General features: G+C 45.7%; 1 protein-coding gene across 5 annotated transcripts in view; it reads left to right on the top strand.

Moving 5' to 3' along the window:
* Ntf3 (neurotrophin 3) overlaps positions 1-21112 on the top strand; it is a 69463-nt gene extending 48351 nt beyond the window's left edge. For all 5 annotated transcript variants that reach the window (NM_001270870.1, NM_031073.3, NM_001270869.1 and 2 more), the window contains one exon: positions 19999-21112. In NM_001270870.1, coding sequence (NP_001257799.1) covers positions 20020-20796 — 777 coding nt within the window. In that variant the 5' untranslated portion in view covers positions 19999-20019 and the 3' untranslated portion in view covers positions 20797-21112. The remainder of the gene's footprint in view (positions 1-19998) is intronic.
* The last annotated feature ends 533 nt before the right edge of the window (positions 21113-21645 follow it).

Below are 21645 nucleotides of genomic sequence, written 5' to 3'. Positions count from 1 at the left end.
GCAAAATCTTGTCTCATTGGAAATGAAACAAACAAACAAAAAACAAAAAAAAAAAAACAAATAAAAGATACTGAAATCGTAAGTCCTGGCTCAGGGGTAGTCTGGGAGAAAAGATTAGTGAGCCAGGAGCTAAAACAGTCAAGAAGAGGAAGACAAAAGAACAGAGGTAGCACTAAGGGGTAGCAGTCTCGTGATTCAAAGGCAGGTGTGTGGGAGAGAGGGGAGGTTTACAGGTAAAGACAGGGAAGCGGGTGGACATCTAGTTTACCCAGAAGTTTGGAGTGAATGAGTGAAAGCCATTAATTAGGAGGGTTACAAAAGAGGTCATGTGTGTAGAGGAGTGCCAAGTCTCAGTTACTTTGGACATTTATGGGAATTTTCCAACAGTGACCAGAGCTGATGGGCAGTAAGTCCTGCCTTCACCTCCACCTCCTGAATCCAGAGGAGCCAAACCTTCCTCGATTTGTTATTTGTATACTGGATTTTATTTGTGGGCCTTTTCTGTTTCTAAATATGCTAAATCTAAAACTCTCTCTCATGCTGACAGACACCTATTTGATTGCAACTTTCCAGGAGGCTGAAGCAGGGGGATGGCAAGTTTAGGATCAGCTTTGGCAAAACAAGCCCTATTTCAAAATTAATGAATTAATGGATTAATGTAAAATCTTTTCTGTCTCTTAAAAAGCTAAATGAAGGACGACGGTCCCTGCCTTTCAGGTGTGTGGAGACGAGGGATGGGGTTTCCTCATAGTTGCCAAAAGTGTTGGGAATACTCAAGAAAGGACATTTCATCCATTACTCATAACCACCTTAACCTTAACAAATACCTATGTATTTTTACAAAGACCTTTGACTGACCTGCATTGTTAATCAAATGGTGATTGCTTGCAAAAATAAAGTTGCACATGGTATTTACAGAAACGGGAGTATCTTTTTAAAAAATATTTGCGTTAGAGGAGGAAGAGGAGAAAGAGGAGGAAGAGGAGACTGACTGGTCAGCAAGTTCCAGGGATCCTTTTATCTCTGCTTTCCCAGCAGAGGATTCCAGGCATGTGCCACCATGTCTGACTCTTTACATGGAAGCAAAGGGTCTGAACTCAGGTCCCCTTACCTGTGCAGCAAACAATAGACACCCTAAACCCAAACCATTAATCTGGTTTTTTTTTTTTTTTTTCTTGCTTTGAATCTCTCTCTTTTATTGTGGAAGCTTATGAAGTCATGAACTTTTTTTTTTTTTGAGTTCTTGAAGTTCTTAAAATATGCTTGTATTATGCCTATAAAAGGCAAAATAAAACATGAGATAAATTAAGGAAAATAGTTTTAATATAAAAGGGGGCTTATGCAATTATAGTTTAACTTGACCTCTTGAAAGGACTTTTTCCTCTGTCATTGTCTCCAGAATAGAGAATGACGGGATGGCAGGGAGGGGCTGGGCTTAGGTGTCAGGTGTGCCTGGATTTGAAACCCAAATCTGCTACAGGGTCACAGCTACAGCAGAGGCACAGGGTCACCTCAGAGCTTGGTTTCCTCATTTTTAATGCAGACAAGGACACATCTTGGGGTTCTTCCACAGTTCTGAAACCCAGAAGGTCCTGAAAACTGCTCACATCTTAAGATAAATATAATGTAACTTGGCCACAAAAATCTAATCGTAATTGGCATAGTGCCTCTTTTACTTACATGACTATTTATAATGTCACAGCAGGAATATTAATGTTTCAGCAAGAGACACTTCCCAGAGTCAGCTTACAGGGTTTGAGAGATAAGACTACATCCTACGGGTGTTGGGCTAAATCAAACTATGTCTATAGAATTCCTAGTGCAAATCCTGACAGTGTTCCATGATGCTGGCCGTCTCCAGAATTGATGTCATCAAGTACAGACTGGGCACCTTCTGCTTGCCTCCTTCTTGCTGTCAGGATGTGGGAGAAGACTGAGGTGCCCTATGGGATACACAATAAGGGGTAACCCAGGAGACAAGAGTAGATAAACATGTCTAGCAGGGAATGGTCTTACCTCTTTTCCTCTTCCACATTTTCTGGAATTCTTTGAAATTAGCCACATGAAGCATATTACCAGTTGTCTTAGTTAGGTTTCTATCACTGTGGTAAAATGGTTCTGCCTCAGCCCTTCTGGTATGCAGGAACCATTGAACACGGCTGGATGGGGTTTGCAGGATCTTGAGGTGGCTTGACTAGAGGGGAGAAATAGTCTTCTCTGAGATGATTTTCAGTAAAATAGCTCTTCTTTATTAGGGTCAACAAGGGCTATTTGGAGAGTAGGTAGGGGCTTGGGGGATGAATGTTTATTATTGGCTGGTGCCTAGGTGCTGTGGATGCCTTCATTTGCATGGAGAGGAATTTCAGGTGCTTGCTGGACCTGTCCTTAAAAAGAGAGAGGAAGTTAAACTTCTAATTTGACCACCAGGTTATGTGACTCCCTCAAGGGAGACTAGTGTGGGAGTATACAGGCTATGAGTGCCGGAACATGCAGGCCCAGAGCAAGGGAGGAACAGTCCTAACTCCTGCTGGTCTCAGGAGGAGATTTTTGGGGTGTGGACACATTTTGACCTTAGTCTTGCTCTAGACTGACTACCCCTAGTCACACAGCTTTCCTGCCCCACACTAAAACCACCATGACCAAAAGAAACTGAGAAAGGAAAACCTTTATCTTGCAACTCTCAGGTCACACGGTCTCTCACTCAGGAGAGTCAGGATAGGAACTCTAAAGGTAAGAACCTGAAGGCATGAACTAGCGCCACGGACGAACACTGCTTACTGCCTCGCTTGCTGAGACTTGCTCAGACTACTTCCTTATACAACTCAGGACTGTCTGCCCAGGCCCCGCCCACAGTGGCCTGGGCCCTCCCACATCAATCACTGATAAAGAAAACGTCCTACAGAATTGTCTTGCAGACAATCTGGGTAGCTAGTTTCTCAATGGAGATAACTCTAGCTCGTGTCAAGTTGACTAAAGAACAAAAACTAAACAAAACCAAAAAAAGCCACCTGGGACACCAGGGTGCCTCAACGGTTGAAGAGCTACGCAAAAAAAAAAAAAAAGTTTCATTTCCTCGAGGAAGAATTATTTAATTTCAAAGGCTTCTGATTCACAACAAAATTGTAATGTGCTAGCATGTTTGTTCTACATTCTCAGTATTACTTTGTTTTGACTTAAAACTAGCTTAGGCTGTAATTTGTATGCACGCATAATATGTGTGTTTGTGTGTTAGTGTGTGTGTGTGTGTGTGTGTGTGTGTGTACTTGTGTGAATACATGCTTGTACATATGGAAGCCTGAGATCGATCTGGTGTGATCCTCAATTCCTCTCACCTGGGATGCCTAGGAAAGCTCTTTGCTAAAGCTGGAAGTAGGCTGCCACCTCCTCTCACTGGGTATCCTCGTCTCTCCCTCCTGTGTGCCTTGAAGGCAAGTGGACAGCCACTTTCAACTGGCCTTTACATGGGTTCTGGGGATCTGAACTATGGACCTCAGAGTTGCATAGCAAATACTTTACCCACCGACCCATCTCCCAGCCCAATATGTATTTTTTAAATAAAAAGAGTAGTTACGTACTCTCAGTAGAAACTCATGATAATAAAGTCTCTAATATCATCATGGTATAATTGAATTAACAAAAACTGATTTACTTTCGAACCTTTCAGACGCCTACATGAGGCAAAAGTGGAGGTTCACCTGCACAGTCCCTGTGACTGCTGTGGCTTTGTCTTGGAAGTGTCCACAAGCCATAAATTCTGGTCATGTGGGCATTGGCCAGCTCCATTATTAACACCACCAAGGGGGATTTAAATGTATCATGTTATAGGATCAAAAGTTCCATGCTCTGAATCGGTGCCAGGAACACAAAGAATTTCCAGACCCTTCAGTCTGACCACAGGCAGCAAGCATCTCTTCCCACCAGCCCCGTGACTCCCTTCTTGGTGGGGTGAAGGTCACTCAGTGCTCTTCCAAGGCCAAGGCCCCATCTGCCTCCTGTGGTGAAGGGTTTTGCCATCGCAGTGTGAACACAGAACCGCAGACTCTCAGTAAGGTCTACAGGGAACTTCTTTGCCCTTTCTTCTAGTTAATTCAGTCATATAGCCTGCATGCCTAGAAACCCACTGTAGCACTCTTGAAAGGAAGCCAAATGAGGTCTCCCTGAAATAGATGTCTCCATCAGTTTACTCATTGGTCCAGTGGCGCAAGAGCTAGCCTATTGGCCAGAAATGACTGCCTCCTAGGAGACTTCCACCCTCCTTGAATTTCAGTGTATCAAGGCTTTTTTGGCACCACATGGTGAATGCTCATCCCAGTCTCAGGGCACATTCCTACACATTCCTTATCCTCCTAGTTAAGCCATTCATTAGCACCAAATTGTAGGGCTTCCTGCCAAGCCCGTCGGCACAACCGGAGCGTGTGAAGTCAGGTCCCCCAGCCATGTGAGTTCAGTTGTCTCATTAGTTCCCCTGGACTACCCCAACCCCATCATCAAATGGGTTCTGTTTCATGTTGTTGCCATTTTCTCAATACAGGTATTGTTGAGTTGGATTGTTTTTAATACCCACTTTGGCATAACTATCGTTTGATCTCCTTAATACAATAAATCTGCTGATTACATAGAACTGAGATTGGGGGAAGGGGCAGGAAGACAGCAGAGAGGCCTGGAGGCATCCCTCTCCTTAGAATTTGAGATGAATGGATGCAGAACCAGAGCAGAGAGATCTAGGCTGCCTCTCTGGACAGGAGACATATTCTTGCAGCCAGCAGTGGTCCAGCTTTGGAAAGAATCCACTTTGTGTAAACTGGTACATCAAATGATAGCGTGAGAACAGAGAAAAGAGCAGTCTGTGTTTTGCAGGCCCCATGCCCTCCCCTGTGTTCACAGCTGGATGAAGGATTACTGTTTCTTTTCCAGGCGTGGGTTTTGTTCTTTTGGATGGTAGGGCTTCGGTCATAGCAAGGGATCTTTAGGGGAGATATAGTCTAAGGAGTCAGGAAGCAGAGCGTCTGGATTGTAGTTTAGCTCAGCCATGACACTGGTAGCTCGCCACTCGCCTACTCTATGCCCTGATTTTCCTCACTTTAGCAATGTCTTCTAGAGATGGTGGGAAGTAAGTATTTAAATCCAGTACTCAGCCCGCAGTAAGAGTTCAGTCTCATCTTTCAGGAGAGTTGATGTTTCTGAGAATTGTGTCTAGATGCAGAGTGTGAGTCTTTTGGGAAGCCTTGGGTGTCTTCCTGTCTGGTCCCTGGCATAGCAGGTTTGCCCTCCTAATGAGGTAACAGCTGATTGGTTCTTAGAACATGCCCAGGAATGTTACCTTGGGGTAACAATGCTTCCAAGGAAGAGGACCTTCTGGCTTGTGTGGGGAATAGAACGTTATCTTCATCCCTGACAGCTGAACTACTCTATTCTCACTGCAGCCCACTTTGGAAGCCCCAAGTACAAGTACGAGGTTGTGCTGAGCATTGATCTCAAGCCACCAAGGCCAATCAGGAAAAAAAAGAGTCATCAGCGAGTTGGGGGGATGGGGTGAGCTGGAGTGCTGGTGTGTGGGTTAGAGGTTGTAGTGAGCGTGGAAGGATGTCTGTTCATATTTACAAAGGGAGTGATGGAAGCTGTGTTGGGAAAAAAAAATCTCGTCTTAGCCTCTGTTTACCATGGTGGGTAGCCACAGGGAAGAGAGGGGGCGGGGTGGGAAAGGGAGACAATAGAATTCTGTGTTGACTGCTATAAAAGCATACTCTCCCAAATGCTGTGGCAAGCTGCTCAGAGCGCTGCTCAATTAGCCCCAGTGCTTAAAGAAGGCTCTCCCTGCAGCTGTTGGTGGTGGGCAGGAGCAGAGGCGGGTGGCTGTCCACAGCTCCTGGGCAGTGGTGAAACAAACCTGCAAGATTCAGGAGAGATGGAGAGGGAGAAGCAAAGAGATGCAGGTCCCAGCTTCTTGGACTGAAGGCCTCAGAGGAGGCTGAGGAGCTGTTCTGGGGCAAGGCATTGCCTGGCAGACCTCAGAGGAGGTGACCAGAAAAGTGAGTGCACGCGTCTCATGCAGAGAGTGACCAACATATGGAACACGTTATCTGGAAGGGTTACAGTCGGAAGGAGTTCCTCGGGGTTTTCAGGGGGTGGGTGGGGGAAGGGAGCCTCTGGAAACTCAAGGAGCTTTCTAAACAAAAGGAATTTGAGAAGGCTTGGAGAAATAATGAGAAATGCAAACTTGCCCCAGAGTTTTTCTCTATCTCTCTGGCTTTCCTCTCCTGGTCTCACATTTCTAGTTCCTGGGACCCAGAAAGGCCCCTGGAAACCAGTGTCTTGCTCAGGGTGAGCAGCACTCCTACCTGGGGGTTAAGAAGGGCCCTGGAATCATCTCCTTTGTGCTTAAGGGAAAGCTCTCTTAACCTTCGGACCTTGAGGACAGGCAGAGTGTTTGAGCTGGATTTGCCTTGGGGATGCCTGCCTTTCATACAAGAGCATTGATGTCCCCTAGGATGTAGGAAAGCCTTGTCCAAGGGTTCAGTGAGATGTGAGGGAGCCCAGGTGGAGAATCCCTTCTGCCCTCCCAATGCCCTTTTCCAAGCATATAACACACAAACACATATAGACACACTCACAGGTCTACAGGACACGCTCGCACTCACACCTGTGCACACATTCTTATTCAGACACCACACACACACACACACACACACACACACACACACATACACACATTCTCATGCATATATCACACACACAGACAACTTTAGATATAAACACCCCACACATAGATTTGCAGATTTGCATACTATGTACATAGGCATACAGACACAACCCATACAAACATGAGTAATATACTCCTATACACAGATCTATATACAACACTGTTACACACACACACACACATACACACACATACACACACCATTCACAGAACTGCATTGCCCATCTGTGTCCAGTGCGCATGTATCATCTGAGGTCCTATTCTTCCCAGCCTTTTATTAGTGTTCCCTCATCTCCTCTTGGAATGAGATACACATGACCTGTGCAGTCATAGCCTTTCCCACTGGGCTCTGTGACACTGCCAGGAAGTTCTTTTGTCCATGTGTCCAAGCCTTCATTCTTTCCTGTGGTTCCTGGTCTGGGACCTTCCTTGCTCTGTCTATATAAGGCCAGTGTGCTTTGTCTCTGGAGGTAGGAAGAAATGTAAGATAGTGTAGGGGGTTGGTAAGTAAATGTAAGATAGTTTTAGTCAGTAGTGGTAGAGTTACAGATCTGAATGCCCCTCCTGAACTATAATGGTTGAGATTTTGTCGGTACCATATCTCATCCCTCCCTCTCTCCCAAGTCAAGTAGCACAACACTTGTCTAGGAGCCTTGGGACAACTGAACAATTGAATAAAAGCCGCCTCCTTTCTCTTCTACTAACTTTATCCTCTCTCTCTCTCTCTCTCTCTCTCTCTCTCTCTCTCTCTCTCTCACACACACACACACACACTCACACACACACACATTGATTTATGTATCTCCAGTTTATGTCGAGGTGATCAAAACAGTTATAACTTTGCCTAAATACTGAAGGAGAGGGCATATTTACCATCATGACAAGGAACAAGTGTCAACTATCTGTATTTTAAAATTAGTAACACACATGTACAAGCATCTAGATGTAATGGTTTTTTTTTTAAATAGAATTTATCTCTTATTTTCTGTATATGTCTGGTCATCATGTGCTTTGCCTGGTGCCTACTGGACCGTCTGTAAGAATACAGGTGCTCTTAACAGCCAAACTTCTTGGAAAGGCTTTGCTGCTTATGCTACCTGCTATAGCAAGTGAGGCCACGTCTGTGCCTCCTCGCTCTCAGGTTTCCCTGGTGTCTTCTGAGGCTAGCAGTCTGTGGACACCCCGCACCATTTGTTTGTTATTAAGAGGCTTCATGCTATTCTCCATGTCCGTGGCAGTGAACTGGTATGGAATGAGGCGCTTCAGAAGCACTGGCATCTTCAAGCATTAGGAAGGATACTACCTGGAGTACATGGAGCAGCAGAAATCGAAGACAGGAGAAAGCCATGGCCTTGGAGAGGAAGCCATCGAACGTAATGGAAGCAAAGAACAACATAGAGGCTTCCGACGTGTGAAGGACATAAATGCCATAGATTAGCTACAGGTTCTGTCCCAGGGAGTCCTCTTGGGCTAGGTCAGCCCACCTTCTCACAGTAGTGTCAAGCATTATGGACTGTTCACATTTATCTGTGGCCCTGCACCCTTCCTCAAGAAAACTCTACGGGCCAGCCTGAGCAGTTTCTTTCCCATGTCCTGTTGTGGCTCTGCATAATCAGCATAGGGCCTGTTCCATGGGCGATCCTCTGGTTGTTTGGTTTTGTGTGCCCAGGCACTTTCCTCAATACCCACCCCATTATACAAGAATCCTAGCGCACTAGGATTCCAGCTCCTCCATCCATGCTTTCAAGGAGACAAAGAACTAAGGCCGGAGAAGGAGATGGCTTGATCTGGTGAACAAGTGACTGGAGATTAGCATAGAACAATAGAGACACTGATGTTCCCCTTTGAGAACCTTAGAATTGTAGGGCTGGACAGATGGCTCAGTAGGTAAAAGTACTTGTCATGCAAACATGAAGCTAGGTGTCCAGATCCCCAGAAACCAGATAAATGTCTGGTGGATGTGGTGGCATTTGGAAGGCAGGAATAAGATCCCTGAGGAATCTGGCTAGCTAGATTAGTCAAAGCAGTAAGTTCCAGACTCAAGGGAAAGGTTCTATTCCATATGTAAGGTGGAGCATAGTCAAGGAAGACAGATATTATCCTCTGGCTTCTATACATATAAGCATGCAAATATGTACACTCATGCACGAATGAAGATGTATACACATGTGCATGCACACCATATACATATATTTGCAAAAATAGTAACTCAAGACAGGATCTTGGAGGCACTAAGTGGGGCTTAAGGGAGTCTATAGACCACATTGAAGTTGTTTTGCAAACTTTTTCCTTTATGTACGTGTGTGAACATTTTGAGTCCCCAACTCTTTAACTGTAATCACAGTTCTGAATCATGTCCATCTGCATTCCTAACGAAGGATGCTTAGAGCAGTGTACGTTGGTAGGGGTTGGCACTGGTGTCGGGTGATGGCAGGTACTTAACAGATGTGGACTCAAATCTCATGTGTGTAAAATACAGTGGATCTGCCTAAAATACAAGTAGCAGAAACTGCCAGGAACCGAGACCTCCCGGATCATCAGTGACTCACAGCCCCAGAGTTAGTTAGTGGCATAGTTGATTTTATCAACTAATCCATCGATCAATCAGTCAATCAAAGGAAGAAGCATACTAGAGCCCACACACTTTCAATGTTCATTTCTTACAAGTGTACTGCAATCTATGCCAAACACCAGCCCAGAACATGCCGTTTTAGAAGTCCTAGCCCATTTAGGAGTGAGCAGAAGACTGAGCCTCTGACTTCGCACGTGGTGAGCAAGCATTACAGTTAAGTTACGTCTCTCGTCCAGACACTTTTGTTTGAAGAATTCCTATGCCCTTGGTCTTTGTTCCCATTACTATTTCAACTTTGAGAAATAAAAGTGCAAATACTTGAGACTACGAGCTACAAGTTGAATGAATAATCTTTTCCAGCCCCTCTGATTCAGGGTTGCCAGCCTCAGCCTGTGGAATGTCCTCCTGACAATTCAGAAGACCTGGCTAGAATCAATCTCTCTCTCTCTCTCTCTCTCTCTCTCTCTCTCTCTCTCTCTCTCTCTCTCTCTCTCTCTCCCTCCCTCCCTCCCTCCCTCTCTCTCTCTCTCTCTCTCTCTCTCTCTCTCTCTCTCTCTCTCTGTCTCCCTCTCTCTCCCTTTCTTTTTTCTCTAAACACGGAAGGAAGCATTGAAAGCAATGTGGCGCTGCTGCCAGGCCGCTGTGAAAAAGTGACAGGTGCCTTGGATTCAGAGTTAAGTGGGAAGAATTATGCAATCTTAGCTGAATGTTAGGGTTGGGAGGTCACTAGGAAGGGTATTTAAATCCTGGCTCTGCATCTCAATTGGTGTGTGATGTTGGGCAAAATGATTTAATCCTTCTGAGCCTCAGTTTCCTTGGCTGCAAAGTGGGGATAACAATCGTATCTGGAAGGATTAATTGAGATAATCCGTGCAAAGTGTCTCCCAAAGGCTAGCATATGGGAAGGCTCACCGAAGGTTAGCAGTTATTACAAGTGATTATTGTGACTTGTGTCTGTGATTAAACACAGCTTTGAGTTCAGTGTGTTTGTGCCAAAATTGCTTTCAGAGGAGAAGCTCTGGGCTGGTTCTTTGAGTCTCACCCTGGTGCCCAGAAAGACACTAGACTGTTCGGGATTAGAGTCCTAATGTTTAGTAAGTGCCTGTCTCGCACTCCAGTTTGGATGAAAGATGGGTTTTCTCCCTGTGCACATAGCACAGCATTGCTTCATGAGTGGGTGAGAACAGACCCATAAAATCATCAAATAGACATCTCTGCTTCTGCCTCCTGGATTGTAAAAATGTTCAAATGAGTGATGGTGGCCACAGTGAGTACAAGGGGAGACACTCACCGAATGAAAAGAGAGATGCTAAGTCACATGAAAGGGAGTGATATCTTCCATGGTCTTCAGACGGCAAAGATTCCTAGCAGAGGGCATCAGATCTAAGACAACCACAGCAGCTCAATGGGCCTTGTCTCATTGCCCAGGAAGGAGGCTGGCTTTGTGGTAAGGGAGGGGGGGGGTCTGTGAGGGACTGACTATGCTTGGTATAAGTCAGCTCACCAAAGATACAGGAGGAAGCCTGCCATCTTACCACATTTTCAGCAGCCAAGTCCTCTCCAGGCCAAACCAGGATGGTTTCTTGATCCTAGCCTTCCTTCTGCCACCATGATTAAGGCAGAAATTGGAATAGGCATCGCCAAGCCAGCTGAGGTCTTGGTTCGGAGGAGAGCAGAGGCATATGTATTGAGGAGAAGCCTTGGGAATTCCCTCAGCCAGCTTCTTTGTTGTTGGATTTGAGATCCATCATTTGCAGGGTAGACAAGATGGATATTTTAGCATCTCCTTCACTAGTATTCATCTCATTCTTATTCAATGATGAGTTGTCATTATAACTCATTTTAATTATCACAAAGCAATTTCTCAGCAGCCACTGCCTCATGATGGCATTCCTTTTAGTTACCTAGCACTTGCCCACAACCAAGGGATTAGCATAAGCCCAATGCAGACACTAGGCATAGGTTTCAAATAAAAATGTCAACGTGGGAAAGTTATTTTCTAAAGCTAGAGTTGGTCTCCAGTGCCCACTTCCTCTCAGCTGTTGGTATGAGGTGTCTTTCCTCATTATATTTGCCCTTGGAAAATGGCATTAACCCAGACACAGAAAATCATATTCTTCCGAATGAACATGTAACAGAATATTCAATGATTCGACAAAGCATAAGCAGCGATGGGGATGTATCTCAGCTGGTGGAGTACTTGACGAGCTTGCATGAAGCCCTGAAAATGATGCCTACTGCAACATAAACCAAGTGTGGGGCCACATACCTGTAATCCTGGCATTTGGGAGGTAGAGGCAGGGAGGTTGTCCTCAATGGTGTAGTGAGTTTGAGGTCACTGTCTCAGAGACAGAGCCAGCTTGGAAAGAAGGAAAGAAGGAAAGAAGGAAGGGAGGAAGGAAGGAAGGAAGGAAGGAAGGAAGGAAGGAAGGAGGGAGGGAGGGAGGGAAGGAAGGGGAGGGGAGGGGAGGGAAGAAAGGGATGGAGAGATGAAGCAAGGAAGGGAGGGAGGGGGAAGAAAAGAAGAATAGGAGGGAAGGAGGGAAGGAGGGAGGGAGGCAGAGTGAGAGTGTGAGAGAGAATAGCTTAATTATAAACCACCCATCCTTATCAAGGGGGGAGCCACCACATGCATGTGTGTGCACAATCCTCTAACTGCAAAAAGTCTGTGCAAAGTGGCAGTAGGAGTGACTTTCTAAACCAGAACAAGACTTATTAGGCAAACCCATTATGGTCACTAGCTGAGCAGACTCATTTTTCTCAACGATTTCGTCCTAGTCCACCTCTGACCATGAAATGAGCGATGTGAAGAATAAAGTAAACTTGAGCTTCCTGGGGCTCCTATGAGCCTACCAGGCATCCTTTAGATCTTCTGCCAAGATGAGGTTAAGGCAGAGAGCTCCTGGCCTGGCGTGAGCACGCTACCTTCCTGTTCAGTGCTCAGCGCACATTGTTTTGACATGTGCCATACCTTCTATCTCACACTGCCTGAGGGCCTGAGGAAGGTGCACGTTTGACAATGAGGAATTCCCAAGCATCTGCACACAGCAAACTCCTGGTTCCCAACCTTCTCCTTGGTGTAGATAGCTTTTCTAGGCATCGGGGAGCAAGGGATTGTGCATAGTCCACAAAGGGGCTCTGTTTCTCATGGTCTGTTCCTGGGACAAGCCAATTTGGTACCTTTCTGGGGGTCTCTGATTTGTTTTCTTTCAGTCTAGCATGTGACCTCTAACTCCAGGCTGTGATCTCTGTTGCCACTAGGCAATTAGAATCTCATGAACCTGGAGGTTCTCGCTTGTCCTATTTCAGACCTTGTACCTTGTTCCCGGAAATAATCAAACCTGTCAACCAGTTTCCAAATCCTGAATTTGAAATGACGAGGCTTCTTGCTATTGCTCTTGTTTAGTTTGTTCATTTGTTTGTTTCAGTCAAGGTCTAGCTATATCTCTCAGGCTGATCTCAAACCCGTCTTCCTCCTACCTTGGTCCTACTGGGGTTGCAGGAGTGAGCCACCATGCCCAGCTACTGTAAGATTTTACAGGAAGCATCTATGCAGAACCTGATCTTAAAGAACAAGCTAAGACTCCACCTCCCTGGCCCGGGTTAGCCTGCCCTCACCTGCTGATGCTGACATGCCTATCTCTCAGGGGTACCCAGAAGTATTCCCACCAACTGCAGACAGAGAATGTGCAGTTAACTCTTGTCTTAATTACTGGCACCTCTCAGTTTTCCATGAGCATCTAAAGCATCCCTTCAAATCTTCTTGGGCTAGCCTCTGGGCTCCTTTTGATCTTCCTTACCTTCTTGATTTCTCTCGTTAAATTTTTATTGTTGTGTCCCGCTGCTATGCTCTGACAACCAAACACCATCAGGTATCAGCGTGTGCTACACTGAGAGTAAAGGGAGCCATTTCATTATAGACAGTGAGGAGTGGCATTTCATTATTCCCTTTCTAGGAAACAGAGGTTTTTCAAAAGACATATAAGCATGTAAGATGACCACCCCAAATAATTTCCTATATTCTCCCCATTGGGTAACCTCATATTTCTTTAAATTAGTAATAATTATGCAAGCTCACTACTATCAGAGTATCTGTGTGATGGGGTGAGGGATAGTACATTCAACCTGTGTTAAGCTGGCAGAGATACATTTCCTTACTGTAGATTGTGAGACAGGGAGTGACCAGCTCCCTTGTAGAGCTGTGCTGACCAGGAATTAGGACAGCACCAGTGCAGAGCTCTACGGGGAAGCAGAAGGTACTGTGGAAACTCTCTCAGCCCTGTGGATGGGAATTCATCTCTCATTTACTCTTTTTTTTTTCTTTTTTTCGGAGCTGGGGATCGAACCCAGGGCCTTGCACTTGCTAGGCAAGCTCTCATTTACTCTTAAACCAGTTCCAAGTCCCCTTCCATCACCTTCTGGAAGCATTGCCCTCCCTTCTCGGCTGTGGATTCCTCTTCCCTCCAGAGAGCTGGCTTGTGTGTTTTCAGTTTGAATTCAGCTGTTCTATTTCCAGGTTGCCAACCCCCTACAGATACTAGTGACTAATTGGTCACCAGCATCTTCCAGGCCTTCCTTTGGGTGTCAGCTGTGCATTTGAGTTCATCGGACCTTCTTTCCTCACCCCTGCTTCCGGTTCCCTTGGAAGATTAACAGATAACTTCCTCTGGAGGCTTCATCGGCCTCTCACTCTGGCCAACCTCCCAGCCTTGTCAGAGGTCAGAACATCTTTGTGTGACTCTGTTGACTCATTCTGAAGCCTCAGGACCTGTGACCAAAACAAAGCCAGGGTGGGTTAATCTGCAGTTGAGTGCTGAGGAACAAGCTGAACCAGTCTTTTATATGGTCCTAATTTAGGATTTCCACCACATTCCTTTTCTCTTTGTCATTTAGCTTTAAATCTGTCACTTTCTCACCTCTCCCTCCTTCCACTGCCTGCACAAGCTATGAAGTCTGTCTGGCAGACCATGGTCCTAGAAGCCCTTAGACTTAGTCAGAGACCTCGTCATAAAGGCAGAAATCCTCTGGAGAACTAGACCCATCTGGGTACAGCTGGACAGCCTCATCTCCATCCTCAGCCAGATGCATTTGCCTCCAGAGGACCATGGATGTGTAAGAAATAATGAAATCTCTTGGGTTATCTTATTAAAATGTTGGCAAGTTAAAATCTGATGTTAGGCTGATCTCTCCCCTGAGGAAAAGCAACATTGCCTCTTTACCTTCTTTGAAGTCACTCAGCTTTCCAGAGATGGCCGCAAACCCAGGACATGAGAGGGTACACCCAGTACGACATCCGATCTCTACAAGAGTTGGTGACCTCCAGAGAGATTGTCTTGCAGAACCCCAAATCCAGAAAGGACGGGGGCCAACTAACTTACTAACTTTTATGAGTAATGGTTTCGTAAGAAATGCAGAGAGGAAGAAACTGAAGTGGTGGCCTCAGACGCCTAGAATCACTTTACAACTGAGGCATCTCTGAGAGGTGCTTAACCTGCTGGACAGCAGCTGTCCCGACTCTGCACCAGCTCCACTATGTTAGGGCAATGATAGCAAAGAGGTCACAGATGGAATCATGGGAAGCATGAACCCTAGTGTCAAACTCTACTCAACCCCTCGCTCTACTGCTTCTTATGTATTTAACCTCACTCCTCAGTTTCCCCAGAATGGATAAGTGAAACTTCCTACCTCACTGGAGTGATTCTCAGGATTAACAATACCTATATCTAGATCTATCTATTTGTGTGTGTGTGTGTGTGTGTGTGTGTGTGTGTGTGTGTCTTTTGACACCTTAGTTGTCTTATAAGATCTCACTATAACTAGGATGAAAGAAAAGTACTCCATACACTGAAAATCACCACGTTAAGCAAAAGAAGCCCGACTTGGAAAGGCAAATATCACATGGTTTCTCTCACATCAAAGAGATGTCCAATCGGAAGGGCTGACTACATGGGAGTGTACAAACAAGGTTAATAAGAGGTGGACGTGCTCAGAATCCATTGCATTGGTGGATGAAAATGTCGTACTGAAAGCCATCAGTTTGTGCAATGACTGATGTATGCTAGTTAAAAACAAAACAAAATGAAAACAAACAAACAAAAGCAACTTCCAACACATGCTCAAGAGTGATCGGCAGACATGTTGTCAGAAGTCAGCTCCTGGGTAGGGAAACCAGTCCTAGGGAGCTGAATTGCCTCCTCTACAAGTGCCAGCACAGATGCAGGCTGCCATGGTCTCCTGTGCACTACCACCTTGTGTCCCTGCTCCCCTTTCCGTTTCAGCCACTTGCTGCTGAATACCCAGCAACCCTCTGTGTGTGTTGTAAACTGAGCCAAAAAGGAGGAATCAGAAATTGCTCTCTTTTGAGTATTTTGAGGGATGGTGAAACCTTGTTAGGAATGTTGCTCCAGGGACTGAGAAAACACCATATGTGGGAAAGCATTGCTAAGTGAGGAAAAGAGCATGCGCCTGCTGGTCGGGATCTTGGAAAAGCATAAGCAGGCAAATGGGCACTAGGGAGAGGGTAGGAAGGGGTTTTACTGAGGTCTTTAACAGGTCTTTTTCTAATTATAGCCAAGAAGAGCCTGGAGACTATGGCCTGCTTCAGAGCCAAAGCCTATATTTTCTTTGGGAAAAAAAGGCAGAGTTGATTGGCTTCCAATCCAGGCTTGGCAGAAGCCCATGCAGGATTTCAGGCCAGTAAGCTGTGCCTTGGGTAGGTCTTGATTGGTGTCAGTGCCCATTCAGTCAGCAGACATTGCAACTCTGCAGTGTATCGAGCCATAGGCTGGGCTCGTAGGGTAGGTGGATTAAAAAGACAGTGTTCTCCTTTGGGGAAGAGCAATATGACAGTTACTGAAGTTGATGACGTACTAGCAAAGTCTCCATAAGCAAAAATTTGTACCTGTTGTGCCTGGCCTGGAATGAGCTGACACCGCCTTCCTGTTTCCAGTCCCCACAGTAGGGAAACAGTCTCCCAGGGAAAAATCCTAACCCAAGAGGCACGATAGGAAGTGAAAAAAGGAACCAGAGATCTCACTCTGCCTTTTCTCATAGCCAGCATAGTCACAAACCTCACTTCTTGCTTTCCACAAACTGCTTCCCTAATCCCCTGTCCCTGTGCACCCAAGACCTGGTGTTTCTTCTCTCCTACAACCAGCATGGTTGGTCTGAGCCCCAAGTGTGTGTGAGCAGTGACAACCGGAACAACCATACTGGTACAGACTGCTGGGAGCCAGATGTAGCAAGAGGAATTTTCCAGATGCTTGGTTTTCTGTGTGTGCATACAGCAGGAGCAGGAATGCAGCCCACAGGTTGCCATAGACAACTCAAGTACATGTTCAACTGCCACTTCTAGTACACTTGTTGCATGTCCGATTGGGTCCTTTTAATTACCTGATCATGAGAAAGCCTTGTTGAGCTTTTGAACCAAATGCCCTCTGTTCTTCCCTGATCTGTAAAAATGAAATATCTAGAGTCCTTTGCAACCTCGATTTTGTATGTTTGGGGAAATCCGTGTCCCAATATTCTTGGGCTTGCTTTCTCCAAAAAGGAAGGAAGGAAGGAAGGAAGGAAGGAAGGAAGGAAGGAAGGAAGGAAGGAAGGAAGGAAGGAAGATAGTTATACAAAAGGAGTCTAGAGGATGCTTACTGGAGTCTGAGAAAACCTTGCAGACTAGTTGAGAATCACCAGCAGGCACATGAGAGTGACTCGATTCACACGATATTGATGGTAAGCAAGAGTATGGATGAGGAAACGAATGAGATCCGCGCTTAGTTCCACAGGTCTGCAAAGAATGCAGGACCTACTAGAGTAGCCATTTGAAGGACCGGATGACAGAACACAAAGGAAGCATGGTTGCTGGTATATTGAGGGTAATTGTAGAACGTCCGAGTGAGGCCAGCTTGTGAAGCCAGCAGGGAGGAATGAGAACAATGTCAGCAGAAGTGACCATGAAAATGGGAAAGACCTAGCTGTGAGTCACAAAGCTTGCTCAAGCAGCAGGAAAACAGTGAATCCGATTGGAGTGTGGAATATGGGAGTCCAATACAACTGTGATCAGAAGTCAAGGCAAGAGGGCGAAGACACCCATCTCCTCTCGCTCTTAGGCTCTCTGTGTAAAATAGCTATAGGTTATACCTGGAATTTCTCTAAGGGTCCGTGTGTTAAAGGTTTAGTGCTGGCACAGCAGGTGCTGAAAGCTCGTGAGAGATCTTTCTTTCACTGGAAGCATGACCTGGGATGTTACCCTCTCCTCCTCCTCCTCTCCACTGCCCTCCCACCATGAGCCACATTTTTTTCTCTAGACCATGATTGATTTTTTTTTCCCACTCAAGCACATTTCTCTTGCCATATCACCAGGACCAAAGCAGGTCAATTCATTGTGAACTGGAGCCTCAAAAGCTATGAGTCCAAGAACATCTTCCCATTTTCTTAACAAACCCCTGCTCTTTGGTATATGTTAAACTAGCTGAGAGCTGATCAGCATAAGGAAAGGCACGAGATTAGATCTGCTTTTTATTTTTAAAAGTTATGCTTGTGGTTTTTATTTGTATGAGTGTGTATGCACATGCTACATGCGGGCTGGTGCCCATGGAGATCAGCAGGGGCTGTTAGATCCCCTAGAATTAGAGTTACATATAGTTGTACATGGGTCTCTAAAAGAGCAGCAAGCACTCTTACCCACAGAGCCAGCTCTCTAGCCCTTGATAAGGCTTTTCTCGCATTACCTTTTGCTTTAAAATTCAGGCTACCGCTACAAAGGTTATTTTCTTATCCCAAGTTCACTGTACCATCCCATATCCACCTTGTCAAATCATTCTCACAGTTACCTTGCCAGCATCTATATGGTCTCTTACTTTATCTGGAACCCTGCCCACACATCCATCTCCCTGATTTGTTGCCCTGTAAGCAACAATACCCTTGTGTGTTCATCCTTATAGGGCCCAGGCTTTGGGACAATCTGAAAAATTGGGTTTTGGAGGTTAAGACTTCTAGTTTCAAATGATTTTATTGCAGCTGTCCTGGGGTCGGGATGGAGGCTCGAGTTCTGTGTATGTCCTTTATTTTGTGCTCCTTAACTTTTGTTTTGTTAGGCTTGCATGATTGACGGAAAAGTCACCGCTCTGCAAAATGGGAGGGAGATTAATTACCCTGTGGGAACCATTTTCCTGCGATAACACAGTTCCTGGAGCAGTCTCTAGGGTGGGCAGCCGTGGTAGAACCCTTCCCTTAGCTTTGACCTTGAAGGAGTCTGTAACCCTTGAAGGAGCGGTTCCCAGGGAAGGAAGATGGTCCTCTTATCAGAGGCAGGCCAGGAGTCAGTGGGAAGACGTTAATGCCTGGAACCCTGTCAGGATGGGAGAGCAAGCCATATTCCAGAAGAGAAGGGGAATGGTGGGAGTCTGTGTGGACAATTCTGGGGACAGGCTCCTCAACCAAGGTTCAGAATCAGGACTTCTTTCCTGCAGCCTGCGTTACCTTTGTTTGTTTACTTGGTATTCCCCCTGGATTCTGTACCATCTATCTGAAAATACCAACACCGAACCAAGGGAAAGGATTTTATTTTCCATGTTAAGACAGGGCTCTGAAGAGAAAATGCCCCCGGGGCCATTGAGGTGGCAGCAGCAGTGATTAAAGTGAATGCTCTGGGGCAGGGTGAGGGGACTGCCAGGTCAGGGTCACCAGCAAAGGTATCTTTCCACCTGAAAGTCTCCCTCCTGGATTAATCTTCCAGAAACACAGGCTTGGCCCTAGTGCAGGAGAAATGAGTGGGGAAGATCTCCAGATCCCTCTGCAATTCCTCAAGGACTCGCCAGGAGCCCTGTGCTAAGGTTCTGTTATGGCAACAGAAGAGCAGTGCGGTGGGTTAACGTGCCATTTCAAAAGGGAGATGGTGGAATCAGACATAGGACTGCAAAAAGGAACAGTATAATGGAAACTAAAAATCCCTAGGAGGACAAAGAAACCACCTCAACCCTCGCTACCCAAAGCGGGTGGGGCCATCGTTTGAGCTGAGTTCCGCTGCGTCTCTGTCTTCTGCAAGGAGTGCAAGGAGTTGGTAGCTCCTTGGCAGGGTGACCTGGTGACATGTCTTTCTGAGAGTCTGACAGAGCTCCTAGATACTTAGGCCCTCTCAGCAGCTGTCCAGTGGTGTTGTGTTTGCTTATAAGAGTAACGGGGCCAGAAAGAAGCCTCTCTCTGATGCCCCACTTTTAAAACAACAGACCTAGTTCGCAGCCCTGTGTGCCCCTCTAGAAGAGCTCACACACTGGACTTGGAGGACTGATACTATTACATGTCTCGAGGAAGTGAAAAGGCTCGGAGCTGATCCAGAGAGACATTGATGCAGTCCTCACAGTTGTCTCAGGAGGGTGGACTATGTAGCTTCCCAAGCTCCAGGGACAAGTCAGGATGTCAGCCCTGCACAGAAGGAGGCGGGGGAACAATGCAGACATCTTTTGTTAAAAACAAACCAACTGGTGCTGTCTGTCTAGGAGGCAAGCAATCAGAAGACCTGTGCTGCATTCCCCAGTATTTGTCAGGCTGGAGGAGGAGACCGCCCCTTCTAAATAACAAGGAGGAGTCCCTGTGCTTCAGGGAGTTCTGGTGTTTCCTTAAACTGGTGGTACCCTCCCCTCACTCTCAGATTGTCAGCCGCAGGTGGCTGATTCCATAATGACCCAGACTCTTCCAGTCAGATATTAACACTTGTGTTTCCTTCTTTCAGATCTTACAGGTGAACAAGGTGATGTCCATCTTGTTTTATGTGATATTTCTTGCTTATCTCCGTGGCATCCAAGGCAACAACATGGATCAAAGGAGTTTGCCAGAAGACTCTCTCAATTCCCTCATTATCAAGTTGATCCAGGCGGATATCTTGAAAAACAAGCTCTCCAAGCAGATGGTAGATGTTAAGGAAAATTACCAGAGCACCCTGCCCAAAGCAGAGGCACCCAGAGAACCAGAGCAGGGAGAGGCCACCAGGTCAGAATTCCAGCCGATGATTGCAACAGACACAGAACTACTACGGCAACAGAGACGCTACAATTCACCCCGGGTCCTGCTGAGTGACAGCACCCCTTTGGAGCCCCCTCCCTTATATCTAATGGAAGATTATGTGGGCAACCCGGTGGTAACCAATAGAACATCACCACGGAGGAAACGCTATGCAGAGCATAAGAGTCACCGAGGAGAGTACTCAGTGTGTGACAGTGAGAGCCTGTGGGTGACCGACAAGTCCTCAGCCATTGACATTCGGGGACACCAGGTTACAGTGTTGGGAGAGATCAAAACCGGCAACTCTCCTGTGAAACAATATTTTTATGAAACGAGGTGTAAAGAAGCCAGGCCAGTCAAAAACGGTTGCAGGGGGATTGATGACAAACACTGGAACTCTCAGTGCAAAACGTCGCAAACCTACGTCCGAGCACTGACTTCAGAAAACAACAAACTCGTAGGCTGGCGCTGGATACGAATAGACACTTCCTGTGTGTGTGCCTTGTCAAGAAAAATCGGAAGAACATGAATTGGCATCTGTCCCCACATATAAATTATTACTTTAAATTATATGATATGCATGTAGCATATAAATGTTTATATTGTTTTTATATATTATAAGTTGACCTTTATTTATTAAACTTCAGCAACCCTTACAGTATATAAGCTTTTTTTTCTCAATAAAATTCGTGTGCTTGCCTTCGCTCAGGCCTCTCCCATCTGTTAACCTTGTTTTGTGATTGGGCTCTCGGGAACCCTTCTGTAAAACCTGTGTACACCAGTATTTGGCATTCAGTATTGTCAAGGCCATGACTGTGGTTTCAGTAAACTTTCTTAAAATCGGATGATGTCAGAGTTGTATATAAACAGAGTTCTATCCCTCTTCTGGTATATTCCACATTGGGTTAATGAATTAAAGGAATCACTGTGCCCCACCCCCACTGAAAATGGTACCTTGTAGTATGAAGTTCAGCATCCTCTTCTGGGGAGCAAGCTCACACTCAGGTCTTCCCTTACTCTTCCCAGCTATAGGCTTGCCAATTAGAATTATGGTTTGTGCCAACAATAACAGACCAGGCCATTTTATTTCTTGGCACATTTGTTGTTTGGGGGGTGGTGTAAGGGTTGGAATTTTCTTTTTCCTTTTGGCTTTGGTTTGGTTTTTGCTTTTGGTAAGTAGTTTTCATTCTTTTGCACAGAAAGGGAAAAAAATTCTAACTATTCCTAACAAATTTGTGTGTGTGTGTGTGTGTGTGTGTGTGTGTGTGTGTGTGTGTGTGTGTTGCTGTAACAGAAAAATTATATGTCTACCCAGGAGCAAACTGAAATGGTTCATGAATAGTCCACAAACAGAAGATAAATGTACTCATTAGAGATT

Source organism: Rattus norvegicus, chromosome 4 (assembly GCF_036323735.1).
Source record: "Rattus norvegicus strain BN/NHsdMcwi chromosome 4, GRCr8, whole genome shotgun sequence".
Classification (NCBI taxonomy): Eukaryota; Metazoa; Chordata; class Mammalia; order Rodentia; family Muridae; genus Rattus; species Rattus norvegicus.
This window is presented reverse-complemented; position numbering and strand designations above follow the sequence as displayed.